The 14401-nt window shown below is 37.2% G+C and overlaps 1 protein-coding gene across 9 annotated transcripts in view; it reads right to left on the bottom strand.

Annotated features, from left to right (window-relative positions):
- Positions 1-678: 678 nt before the first annotated feature.
- LOC106878999 (helicase domino) overlaps positions 679-14401 on the bottom strand; it is a 138393-nt gene continuing 124670 nt past the window's right edge. For 8 of the 9 annotated variants that reach the window (XM_052973554.1, XM_052973552.1, XM_052973553.1 and 5 more), the window contains 7 exons: positions 13744-14077; positions 12454-12557; positions 10866-10976; positions 10021-10296; positions 5799-5925; positions 3642-3737; positions 679-1916 (listed from right to left, as the gene is read on the bottom strand). In XM_052973554.1, the coding sequence (XP_052829514.1) occupies positions 1003-1916; positions 3642-3737; positions 5799-5925; positions 10021-10296; positions 10866-10976; positions 12454-12557; positions 13744-14077 (1962 nt within the window). In that variant the 3' untranslated portion in view covers positions 679-1002. The remainder of the gene's footprint in view (positions 1917-3641; positions 3738-5798; positions 5926-10020; positions 10297-10865; positions 10977-12453; positions 12558-13743; positions 14078-14401) is intronic. The other variant, XM_014928388.2, reaches the window with a different exon arrangement.

Here is a 14401-nt window from a genome sequence, read left to right as displayed (position 1 = left end):
TGTTAATAACTGAGTCTTTTACTACTCAGTTGAGTGGCCACGTTTTCTTTCTTTCTTTTGTTTTTTCGTGTAGATGTTTTCAAGGCAGTTTAACACCTCTTCTCATATGCATAAACATTTGTTTTTTTTGTTTAAAATTTTTTATTTTATTTTATTTTTTAAAACTTTTTTGCAAGTTTGAGTTTTCCATCAATGACTCAATTGACCATGTGCTAAAAACAGACACACTCACACGCACCCCTATCTAAATGTAGTGGTGATGGATCCTTAGACCATTGATTTCAACAATGAACATCCATCTGTTCATTCAAGTGAATACAAGCTCATTGTATTAACGTATAAATGGCCGAATAATTCCACAGACACATGTGTGAGAAGGGTGCACTTTTTAAATTACAGATACAAATCCATCTTACAGGCCTTCCATACAGTTTGCTGTCAACCCCAATTTCACTAATGAGGCTTGGATTGACCTGAGACTATGTTGAAAAGAAAACAGGAGTGAACCCAGAACCTTATCATTACGGAAGCTAATTTCTTTTCCACTTGGCCAAACATGCAAACCATGGCTTCAGATAAACCAGACGCAATTTAAAAGATGCAAATTGTCACTGAAATTGTGTACCATAAAATCCTAAAATACAGTCATGAACTGATGAAATACAAGCACACACAGAGTTTATTTAACTCTATTTTAATCTATGAAATATACAGACCAACATTACAAGAAAATGTACAATATATAAACCTCAAACAATTAAGAAATATATATATATATATATATATATATATATACACACACACACATATATATATATACAAATATATATATGTATGCATGTATGTAAGTATGCATATACACATACACAATTATTTACCAGTCTTTTATTTTCCTCTTGAAATCTAAATTCAAAATTTAATGAACTTAAAATCCACATTAATTTGCAAACTAACACATGCAAATTCCTGCTTTTTCAATTCAAATTGTTTTAATAAAATATGTTAATGTTTTGGTGTATTGCGTGTTCTCATAGCATAGTGAGATGATTTCTGCTGCTGCTGCTGCTGCTGCTGTTGTTGCTGCTGCTGCTGCTGTTGCTGTGGTTGCTGCTGCTGTTGTGATTGTGGCTGTTGCTGTTGAGAAGATTGAGCCTGTTGTGAAAGGATATTCTGTTGTAGAGTCTGTGAAGTTTGTTGTTGAGTCTGTGTTTGTTGTTGCTGTGGTTGTTGTTGGGGTTGTTGTTGTTGGGGTTGTTGTTGCTGTTGTTGCTGCTGTACAGGTTGGCTGCTGACGACAGCTGCTCCTGTGAGTGGTGAGTGGTGTATAGTCTGTGTTGTTGGTGTCATTGTAACAGCAGTAGAGAGGACAGACGGTTGCGTAGAAGCCACAATAGCATTTGACTGCACGTGTCCAGCTAATGTCATTTGTAATTGCTGTAGAGACTGATTACTTATCTGAGATGACTGCAGAGCCTGGGTTACCACAGATGGAGACAGTGTAGTCAGCTTTGTGGCTTGAGCTAGAGTTGTATGTACAGCATGTACCTGAACCCCTGTATCATGTGCTAATGTTGTTTTTACAACAGTAGGAGTGTTCTGAGCTAAGGTGCTTACAGTTCGGGTGCTAGTAGGAAGGGCAGTGACTACAGCAGAGCCCTGTGTTATATTAATTGGAGAAGCAGCAATTGTCTGTATCTGAGAAGTTGTTGAACCTGTTGGTAATGTAACTTTAGTAACCATATGAGGACCTGCTGATTGTCCTTGGTTCATAGCTGCAATAATGGTTGGTTGGGTTGTTGTAATAAGAGGCTGACCTTTAATCATCTGATTGAGTTGGTGAACTGTGAAAGATTTTGATGATGGAATGATCTGTAGTGCAGATGTAGTTCCAAGAGAAAGAGCAGCTTTACCAGCAACTGTGCACAGCAAGTATTTATGTTTTTGAAATAGAAAGAAAGAAAAAAAAATCAGTGAATATATAGGTAAATTTACAAGGAACAATTACATTTATTAAATTTATGCGCAATTCTAACAGATAAATATTCTAGCCTTTTAGCATTTAAACCAGCCATATCCAGCCCAAATGTTCTACCTGTTTTATGTTCAAACTGGCCAGTTCTGGCCTCTCACACCTATCTTACAATATCATCCTAAAAATAAATAATCACATCATCAAAATCCCGAAGCTTCAAGATAATGCATAATTAATTCAAAACAACGTGAATAAATAAGAATTACATTTGAGAGTAATTTGAATGCCAAAGGGTTAAATAAATAAACTTTTTTTATTTTAATGACTAATTAATTCCCAATCATTTCATAATCCACCTGAAACCATCATATCTAGTTCTATCATTTGTAAAGTTACATTCCAAATACCAATTTAATCCTTTCGATAACAATCCATATGAGACCACCAATTTTGGTTCTGGCAAAGAAAGGCATCAGTTGTAAAGTTTTAATATCTAAATATTTCAACATGTCCTAAATTAATATCCAGAATATATATTGTTTGATATATCTTTCTATCTTTCACTTATTTCAGTCATTAGACTGTGGCTATCCTGGGGCACAGCCTTGAAGAATTTTAGTCGAACAAATTGACCCCAGAACTTACTTTATTTTTAAGCTTGGTGCTTTTATGTGTCACCAGCACAGGTACTTTTTACCTGTCACTGACACTGTCCATGACTATGACTTTACGTAGCTTGACAAATCTTCTGAAGCACAGCAAATCATCAAAGGTCTTGATCCTTTGTCATCACCTTGATGAGGCCCAACATCCAAAGATCATGCTTCACCACCTCATCCCATGCCTTCTTGGGTCTACCTCTTCCACATGTTGCCTCCACTATTAGATGAGCACTTCTTTACACAGCTGTTTTCATCCATACGCATCACATGACCAAACTAGCACAGTCTTCTCTTTTGCACACCATATCTGATGCTAATTCTACCCAGTTTTTCTCTCAAATCACTTACACTCTGTCGTATATGCACACTGACATTGCACATCCAGTAAAGCATACTAGCTTCATTTCTTTCAAGCCTTCACATGTCCTCTATAGCTACAGCCCATGTTTCACTGTCATGTAGCATGGCTGTTTGCAAACAGGCATCATACAATCTGCCTTTCATTCTTGAGAGAGGGGCTTTTAGTTACCAGCCAAGGTAGAAGCTCTCTGGACTTTGTCCAACCCATTACTATTCTAGTAGCTCCACTGCTGACTTGGTTGTATTATTACTTTTTGTTTCTGTTTTGGTACAAGGCCACCAATTGTGAAGAGCAGAGGGAGCAGAAGATTCAATTACATTGACCTCAGTACTCAACTGGTACTTCAGTATATTGACCTCAAAAGCAGAACAATCAAAGTTGACCCCCAGCAGGATTTGAATTCAGAACGTAAAGAACCAAGAATAATACAAGAGAAGACTCCCACTATTTCAGACACATTACTAAATTTCTGGAGAAAAACATATCCCTTCACCCTGGTGTGTATGTGTGTTAGCACATACACACTAAAAGAGCAATACTCAGGGGTAACCATTTAAAATATCAATGTTGACCATCTAAATTAGTTAAATTCAGTAAACACTGCTTCATGTTTAAGAAATAAAATAATGAAGTGAACTCAACTTACTCGGAACTTTCTGTGTTTGGAGAGTTCTTCGTTGAATTTGCTGATATTGTAACTGTTGTTTAATGTGTGGTGTAAGCTGGCTTAAAGCACTTTTGCCTAAAAGGGAAAAAAGAAAGGAGATATATAATTGTAAACTGTAATGAATCTAACTTATTGTTTTCTTCTTTTCTATACACATGCTCAGAAAGTGCTAATACAGCGGAGAGCAAAATAAAAAAAATAAAAAAAACGAGTGGTGTGGTTTTATTAACTTTTCCAAGGATATTATTTATGAGGGATGTGATGAGAAATAAGCAAGAACTGGCCATAGTTCTCCAAAAACTCAGAAATCACCTCTAAAACAGTAAAAGTAGTGTAACTTTCTAGAAGGGGTTGCAGTAGTGGTGGTGGTGGTTGCACTGATGATGATGATGATAAATGGTTGAACGTGTGCACAGCAACACAAATTGTTTAAAATGTCCTTAAAGTAGGACAATCACCCAAAAACAACTATCAAGGTATTCCAAGGAATCAAAACAATTATTTTTCATTTATCTTTCCTCCTGTTAAGGAATGTATAATCAGAATGTTGCATTGAAACTCATCAGTCTCACACACACCTTTTTGTAAAACTCACTGAAACACACAACCCTTCTCTCCACTCTCAACTTCTCATCAAGTGGCACTTGAAAAACTTGTAGAAGGCTGGCCAGAAACTAAAAAGTCTGTCTTCAAATTTTTTTATTACAATCACCCCACAATTTCCTTCGCTGTACCCACCAGTTAGAGGAAGACTATCCAACCTTCCCTGCCAAAGGAAAGCATGTCTTTGTTTTTTTTGTTTTTTTTTTGAAGATTTGGCTAATAGCATGGTGCATTGCCAACATAATAGCAGCTGTTTATCTTGAGGCCCACAAGTCAGTAAAGCAAAAACATAAGCAAACAGTCCTAGTAATGAATGGAGCATGTAGACTGATGCTTCATTTTATCAGCTCTGGAAGAATGTGAGGTATAGCTGAATTCAGAACATAAATGCCTGTGATTAATTTTGCTGGGTATTTTGTCCATCATTATTGATTCTGGACAAAATGCTTTGCACTATTTAGTTAGTTCAAATCCCGTTGAGGTCAGTTTTGCCTTAGACCTAGCACAAACTTACAAATAGTAAGGAAGCTATGAACTAGACAATGTACAACACAAATGAAAAAAAGGGATTGGGAAGGAATAGACATATTCATTAAATATTTAAAATAGAGCTAAATGCCAAAACAAAATAAAGGTTAAAGACATGAATACTCTAGCTGTTCTTGTGACAAGTTTCAGCCTTAATATTCTCAATAAATAAATACTATGGTTAATGTTTAAGATGTGCAATATATATGTAGTCAACAGTTGATATTTTGATGTCATAAACGCCATACTCATAACTCATACACAACAAGTAAATCACAAATAACAGAAAAGTTAACAGATGATATAATTCTATGTGTGCATAGGGTTCCATAACATGAAAGTACCCAAACTGGCTTTCATTCAGAAATTCCTCTAAGATAAATAGGAGTAATAGGAATTAACTGAAGATTTGAACTTGTCAGTAGACCAGCACCTTAACTTCACACTAGCGAAATACATATAGGCACTTCACATAATAAAATCAAATTTGATCATCATCATCATTTAACGTCCACTTTCCATGCTGGCATGGGTTGGATGTTTTGACTGAAACTGGTAAGCTGGGGAGCTGCACCATTTTCCTGTTTGATCTGGTATGGTTTCTATGGCTGGATGCCCTTCCTAACACCAACCACTCCAAGAGTGTAATGGGTGCTTTTTATGTGCCACTGGCACAGGTGCCATTTACATGACACCAGTAATGGCCACAACTATGATTTCACAGGTGCTATTTACATGACACTGGCAATAGCCATGACTACAGTTTCACGAGTCTTCTTAACCACAGTGTATCACCAAGGTCTCAGTCACATGTCATCACCTCTGTGAATGTCATAATTTAAAAACAAATTTAAAACTATACTACACTACACCTCTCTCTCTTTGATGCACACACACTATTCCTTTCTGCCTTTCTATGAAATTTCTTACTGGAACACAAACCACATTCCTAACAGGTATGGCAGGATATGATTAAAATTACACAGAAGTTTTATATTTCCTCACCAACTTGTCCTTTTTGTTGTGTTACACTGACTGGTATTGAGAGTGGTGTACTCCCCGCAGATGTAGTTACAGTCTGTCCTGGCATTGAATGAATAGCTTGACTTAATATCTGAGCTGTTGATAAAACCTGAATTAAGTAAATAAGCAGAGAGAAGCTTAACGATGACAGATATAATATTGTTATAAAAGAAAACAATAACCTTCGTACTAACAAAATTCCATTTAGAAAAAAAAACAAAAACAAAAAAAAAAAACTATTTTTGTTTATTTTTAAACAACTCTGAGACAGCGTTAAAATTTAAATTCAGAAAAGAAAAGTACTGAAGTTAATACAGTAAAATCTTTAATTAGTGCCATTAAGTGCTGTGCCCAACAGCACTAATAAATAAAAAACAAAAAACAATGTTAATTCGTTAGTTTCAAAATACCTCTTTTACAAAGTTAGAATAATTAGAATAAACCACAGTGAACAACTGTGTTGAGTTGAGTATTATGTTTTCTATATGAATAAAAATCTAGACCTCTAGGACAGAGGAGATTGATGAAAAAATCAAAATGAAAAAATAACCAAAATCCTTTGGTTAAATTGCAAAAGTTATGCCATATACTCCATGACATTATATGTGTTTAATTTTCAAAACAATGTTATTGAACAGAGTTAATTTACTTAGATTACCTGGATTGGTCAGGTACCTTGTGCCGGGTTAGCTCCACTGGCCACATTTGGTTCATTCCCTTCATGCTCTTGCTATTTTCTTCCACGTTGTTCCAAACATTTTTCTTAAATCGTCTTCCCACCTGATTGGAGGTCTTCTGAGTGGTCTCTTCTGCTCATGTGGGTACCACTCAACAACTGCACAAGTCCACTGATTGTCTGTGAACCTTGTGACATGACCTGCCCATAATAGCTTTGCGTGATGGTACTCTGCAATGATGTCCTTCGCTCCAGTTCTATCCCTGATCCCCTCATTCCCAACATTGACTTTTCCATGGCTCTCTGCATCGTAAACAGATGTTGTTCTCTCTTCATCGAGGCTCAAGTTTCACTTGCATATAACATTGCAGGCAAGACTGCTGTTGAAGAGATTGGTGTGAGTTGCTTGTTTAGGTTCACATTCAGCACATCCTTCACCTAGTTGAATACACTCCATCCTGCTCTTACCCTTTGCAAGATCTCATTCTCCATCTCTTGCCTCATAGTCACTTAACCGACATACACATAGCTGCTCACGTCTTCTATTTCATTGCCTCTGACTGTTAGATGACCCAAGGGTATGCCCTCAGACTGTATGTACTTGGCTTGCATATGGTTGACCTTGTGGCCAACCACAAAACCCCTGAAGTCCAGTTTGTCCAGCATGGTCTGCAGCTGATTGGTGCTCTCTGTTATTAGCACTATGTCATCAGTAAATCTTAGATGGGTGAGCAACGACCATCCCGAAATACACCATAAAAAAGTTTAGGAAAGATAGTGTTTCCTTGCTTGACACCTTTCTCCACTGGAACATTTAATGGTGAAGATAACACTGCCACATCTGTTGTGCACCCAGTATTCATCTCCCTAAAGAGGGTGATGTACTGCATTGATTTCGATGTTGTCACAGAGGCAACCGGTACTCTCTTGCTCATTCCAGCAACTGTGTTAGAGTAAATACATGATCTATAGTGCTGTACTTCTTCCTGAACCCTGCCTGTTCTTTTGGCTGCTGCTCATCCAGTTGTTGAGATAACTGTTCGGCAATTATCTTCGTGAATAACTTGTAAATATGAGACAAGAGGTAGATGGGAGGATAGATCTTAACATCTTCCTTATTGCCCTTCTTGTACAGCAGGATCGTATTTGACTCCTTCCATTGAGAAGCTAGTGACCCTTCCTCTAGGTAGCGGTTGAAGCATAGCGCAAGGATTTTCCATAGCTGCTCTATGCCGGCCTGCAATATTTCAGATGTCATAGCATCCTTGCCTGATACTTTTCCTTTGTTCATCAACTAGAGGGCTCTCTCTCCTTCACTGATCAGAATAGATGGTACTTTCTCTCCTTCACTTTCCAACAACGGAAGCGCGACCACTGATCTTGATTTAAAGAGGTTTGTGCAGAAGGTTTTGCAGACTTCTTTCACAACTCTTCTGTTGGTTACTGCATTGCCATTCTCGTTCTTCAGCATGACATTTCTTGAGGCTCTTCAAGAGCTTCTCCTTTCTGTCATTCTCAAGACATCATCTTATTGCTTTGCAGAGAACAGAATATTCTACCAGATGTTCTTCAAACTCTATTCATGTTTCTCCTCTTTTCCATCAGCTTCTCTGTCTGCTCCAAGATCCTTCCTGTCTCCTTTGGAAGTGTTACCTTTGTACTTCTTATACTTTTCTTTAACTTTTGTCATCTATTTCCTCAAGCTGATGCCAGGATTCTTTTCTGATGACTTCCTTCAGCTGTACCCCCTTCACAAATTGTTCCCTTGATGCTAACTGCAGCACTTTTTCCTCTCTTCTCTCATCCAACACAATCTTCACCCATACAAGGTAGTGGTCACTTCCTGTGATGAACGGCACAACTACAGAGATGTCTTGTAGAATATGCCTTTTATCTACCAGGATGTAGTCTATCTCATTTCAGTCCCTTGTGTTCAGGGCAATCCAGGTTCATCTGCTCCTGGCTCTTTTTAAAACAGGCTGTTGCTGAAGTTCAACCTTTTCAACTAAAAGGCCCCTCCTACTGACAAATGCTACAACCTAGTGTCAGCAGAAGGCCCACAAGGAGGGATGAATTGAGCTTGGTGCTCTCCAACACTTGGTCTCTTCTCTGATTTCTCTTGCCAAACCTGAATCTTCCCACGTATTTCTCACCTTGTCGTCCTTTCCAATTTTGGTATTGAAATCTCCCATCACAACGGGTGTATGTGGATCTGGTCACTAGAGCATGCACTAGGTCAAGATAGAATTCTCCCACTCCACTGTCAGTGTTAACATTAGAGAGAGCATGTCTGGACGATCTTCAAAGTCACTTTCTTCAAGATTTGAACGTTCAGCACACCTGTTCATGTGGAAATAAAATGGCAAGAGATGACCTTCTCAGCCCATTCCTTGCTGATCACAAAACTTATACCACCAATTGCTCTGGGACCTTCTGCACATCCCAGTCTCAAGATGCTTCCATTCAACCATCTTGCACTCAACTCTTTTCCTTGATGCGTCTCACAAAGCCCAAGCACATCACAATTGATTTTCTTTCTCTCCTCCATCAGCTGTTTCAAACCGGTCTCCCTTGCCAAAGACCTGCAGTTGGAGGTGCATATGACAAGATCAGTCAATTTCCTTGATGGCTTCTTGCAACCTGAGATTATCAGCAGCTTCTTGTCACTCAGATTACGCTCCGCCACCGTGAAGCGGTCCAGTTGACATGCAGGGTACTGTGGCCCATTTCCTAATGCTTTAACCATAAGTTGATGCTACCCTGCTGGTTAGGTGGGCGGGCCACTGGTAGCTTTTTTTTTTATTTGAGGTGTGTTGCTGTAACCTTGTAACCTGTTGACCCCCAAAGCAATTTTGTTGGGATAAATGTTGAGTACTCATGAGTTCCTCTGCCCTTTGATGTTTTTTGTCCTGCAGGGTGTCGTCCAACAAACACCCTCTTCATCAAGCAAGCATGGTTGGATAGTCAGCGACTAAACTGGCAACCCCACTGAGTGTTAATTAACAACATTAAACTTGATATAACAAATAAAATTCTAATTTTAGTTGTAATTCATATTTTTTATGTCCATTTTCATTCATGGTAGAATAGGCTGAATACAAACTTATTTTGGGGCAGCATTTTAAGATTTGATGCCATTTCTGTCACCAACTTTTAGCTGTTTTACATTCAGGAATGAGTCAAGTGGTTAAAATTTGAAGTAAAATAACAATAATCCTATTCCCATGATTGTTTTTTTTTTTTTTAAATCTTCAATTATTATTCCACTGAGATATTCTGTAAATCACTGTTTTAATATTTTTCTTCCCAAATATAAACATAGATGACTCAGTTACAACTCTCAAAGTTGAAGTGATTGAATTAGGCAGAAAGTTTCTCTAGTTCCAATATTACAAAATAATAATCTAATTAACACAATAAATCACGTGATTCCTAACAGGAGGAGTAATTAAACTTTTTTGTCAAAACCAAAAGAAACAAACAAAAAAAAAAAATCCCAGAAAAACAAAGCTCAGTGAGTTAACGAACCTGTCCTTGAGCAGATGGCACTGCAGACTGTGTCTGAGTACTTTGGGCCTGAGCAACAGTCTTTTGTATTTGCAATGTTGTTTGTTGTTGCTGTGGTGGTTGTTGCTGCTGCTGCTGCTGTTGTTGTGTTTGTTGTTGTTGTTGCTGTGATTGTTGCTGTTGAGGTTGTTTCTGTTGGGTTAAGCAGTGCAACTGCTGCTGCTGCTGTTGCTTGAAAATCATGTTCATTTCATTGCGGTACTGCCTCTGTGCCTTATTAGTATGTTTCTGTCCTTGCTGTACAGATAAAGAACAAATTATAATACGTATACATACACACCCACACACAGTGCAGACAAGACTGGCTACTTCACTTACAGATACCAATCAATCTGACAGGGTTCCACACAGTTTCTGACAATTCAATCTCTCTCACAAAACTATTTAACCCTGTGCTATGACTAAACAGTGGGATTGAAACAGATAACATGTGACAGTCATTTCCAGCAGGTTGAGCAGCTCCATAAAGGTTCTGTATGTCAGAAGTTTAACAAATTTCTTGCTGACATGGTTTGTTGACAAAGTTAATTTTAATAAATTTATTAGATATGATAATGCATTAAAGGGAGATGCAGCACTAAAATAGTGGTTTTTAATATTTTCTTCCACATCCTGCATCAATAAATAAAAAGAGAAAACACTGACCTGATGTCTCTCTTTCACAAAAATAAAATAAAATGTTTTATTTATTTTATTATATTAATTGTAAAAATAATAATTTAGTTATTAAATTTTTAGTTGAAAGAGTTTTAATTTTTAAAAAAGGGTGTGTTAGAAGAATTAGATGAATAAATATCTTAACAGACCTGAACTTGGACAACGCTAGAAATGGTAAGTGGTTTTGGGTTTGGCAGCGTCACAGGTTGACTCAAAGCTCGTTTTACTTGCTGTTGGTGAAACAAATCAACTTGAGATTTCTATAGAAAAATAATAACACAACAATGATGATGATGATGATGGTGGTGGAGATGATGATGATGATGATAATGACAGTGGTGATAATGGCGATGACAGTAAAATTAACGATATGATAATGGTGACAATGGTGGTGATGAGATTGGTAGCAGCAGTTATGACATCAAATATGACAATCATAAGGGGAAAGATGTTTATTTTGATGATATCAGCTACATTGTCCAAATCAATTAGTATTTCCTTTGTTTCAGAAATGGAATAAAAGCAATAAGTTATCCATCCATTCACACACACACACACACACACACAAAGAGAGAATATTTGTTCAAAGGATAATGAAAATAACAAAACACTTTTTTCTTTTCTTTTTTTTTTTTGAATAACTTTTCCAATCTTGTGACAAAGCAACTGGCTATCAACATAAGCTTTAACCCATTAACATTTAAACTGGCCATATCCAAACAAAATATTCTGCCTGTTTTATTTTCAAACTGGCCAGATCCTGCCTCTCACACATACCCTACCAAGTCAGTGTAAAGATAGACAATCACATCATTGAAATCTTGAAGCTACAAGATAATGCATGATTAACTGAAAACAATGTGAATAAATAAGTATTACATTTGACAGATTAATCCGAGTGCCAAAACACTAATAAGAGAATATACATAAAACATACAAACATAATTTCATCATCATCAACATAATCAATGTTTTAAGGTCTAGTTTTCCATACTTGCACGAGTCAGGCAGAATTTCTTAAGGCAGATTTTTTCTACAGTCCGGTGCCCTTCCTGAACCAATTCACACCTGTTTCCAAAAGGTAATATTCTCCATGGCCAGACATGATTTCACAGAAGATTGGAAATGAATGACACTGCTTGTATGACAGTGATACTCATTTACAGCAATCACATGATGTCTAAGTCTTCTTTCAGTTCCCATCTACCAATCTGCTTATGAGGCTTTGATTAGGTTAGGTTAGGTTAGAAGAAGACATTTGCTCAAGGTGCAACATAGTGGGACCAGCCCCTCAAAAGGTTGGGAAGTAAACTTCATTGGCACAGTCACAAGATCACTGGATAGACTACTTCACAATATTTGTTCCAGCTTTTCTATGCACTGTGTTCCACTTTACCTTTTGTCTTTTTAAGTTCAATAAGAAAAAAGTACCAATATAAAAGAATTGGACTCATTGAACAGGGTAGGGTATCTACTGGCTCTTTGCATTCTTACAGTAACACCTGTGATGACACCAGGCTCAAGAAGGTGACCTTTCTTTTGAACAACATTAGTGATATGATCAGGCTAGACTTTCATGCATGTACACAATGTATGATCAACCTTGACAGGTGAAGGCCCCAGATTTGTGTGTGTATGTTTTGGTTAAGGAAACCTGTTAAATAATTAAATGTTTAAGAAATTTTAAATTACAATCATTTCAATAATAACAATGGAATAAATAAGCCATTAACTTACAGTCAATTGTCCTATTTTTGGATTGTTAATGAGAGGTGTTTTCAGAAGTAACTGTGGTCCTTTGCCTTGTTGCTGTGTTATTTGATGCTTAACAGCTGTGCTGGCTGATATCAAGAAAACAAATCACATTATTATTTATAATTTAAGAGGAATATAACTACAAAAAAAAAAACAATGAAATAAATATCTCTCAAAATGACAACTACTACCATAGCTCCCCAAACTCTCACTACAGCTCCCACAACTCAGCTACTAACTCAACTCTTACCATAGCTCTTACAATTATTTCCACTACTCACTCCATTCATGCCAGTGTTGCTACCACCGTCAACACCACCACCATCATTAACAGTCTATAGTTAAACCTATACTATGTGCTTATATTTTTAATTTCTAAAATTCTTTTAGTAGACAACTTCTTTTTATCAGCCACATTTCAAAAGTGCAAGCTTTGCAGAAAAGCCATCAATGAGAGACAGTTAGGTGGATGAAAGGACACAATACAAAACCATATGACCATTTGTCATTATTGTCATTTTAATGTCCACTTTTCCATGCCTGCATGGGTCAGACAAAATTCACTTAGGTATATTTTCTATGTCAGGATGCACTCAGTGCCAACAACTCACACCTGTTTTCAAGCTAAGTAATATTTCCTCAGGTCCTTTGAGCACAAACATTACAACAGCTGGACATGATTTCACAGAAGATTCCACAAAAACAAATGTAGCTTATATGACAGTGATGCTCATTTACAACTACAAGATGTCAAGACAAGCAAACACGCTCAACTTAACTGGCACTTCATTGGTTATGACAATGGGAGTTCCAGTTGACCCAATCAACTGAACAGCCTGCTCATGAAATTTACATGGAAGTATCTCAGCACTTGATACTCTTAATGTAGTTCTCAAGGTAATTCAGTGTGATACAGAATGTGACAAGGTTGGCCCTTTCGAATAACAGGTACAACTCATTTTTGCCAGCAGAGTGGACTGGAGCAAAGTGAAATAAAAGTGCCTACCCCAAAGACACAATGAACCTCCGGGAATTTAACTCGTGACCTTAACCACTAAGCCATGTGCCTTCACTGGGAAACACACAAAACAGGCTGCTTTCAGTTTCCACCTACAAAAGTGACACACAACACTTTCATCAGACTGCAGTTATAATTAAAAACACATGCCCCAGATGTCATGCAGAGGGACTGAACCTGAAACCACGATTGCAAAACAATGGCTGTACATATGTATAGAAATTGAAGGAAACTAAAAGAAACCAAAACATCACCTGTTGTCGTAGCAACTCCAACCAAGTTTGAAGCAGAAATTCTTTGTGAATTAATTTGCATAGCTGTAAGACTTGTTGCAGGAAGAACAGATGCAGCAGCACCGGTGGTTTGAAGAGTGGCTGTGGTCACCTGCACTGACGTCCCAGCTTGTGCAACAGCTGACTGTTGTTGTTGCTGCTGCTGCTGCTGTTGCTGCTGCTGCTGTACTTGTGCAGCTGCAACTTGTGCTGCCACTTGACTTGCAGATACAGAATTGATATCTTGGACTGTAAGTGAGATTGGCTGCCGAGGTGCTGCTGTACGAACTGCAGAAGTCAAATTACCGCTTACAGCCTAATAAATAAAAAAGAAAATACAGACATTCAAATAAATACAAACATGTTTATAAACACACATACATAATTACATATATACATATATACATACATATACACACACATATATATACAAACACACACACACATATATACATTTACACACACACACATATATATATATATGTATATATACACACACACATATGTATATCTATATGTATATATCAATATATCTACATATACATAAATACATATATACATACATACACATCTATACACACACACACACACATATATATATATACACACACACACACACATCCATACATATATAATATAT

The sequence above is a fragment of the Octopus bimaculoides genome, chromosome 16, assembly GCF_001194135.2.
Source record: "Octopus bimaculoides isolate UCB-OBI-ISO-001 chromosome 16, ASM119413v2, whole genome shotgun sequence".
Lineage (NCBI taxonomy): Eukaryota > Metazoa > Mollusca > Cephalopoda > Octopoda > Octopodidae > Octopus > Octopus bimaculoides.
This window is presented reverse-complemented; position numbering and strand designations above follow the sequence as displayed.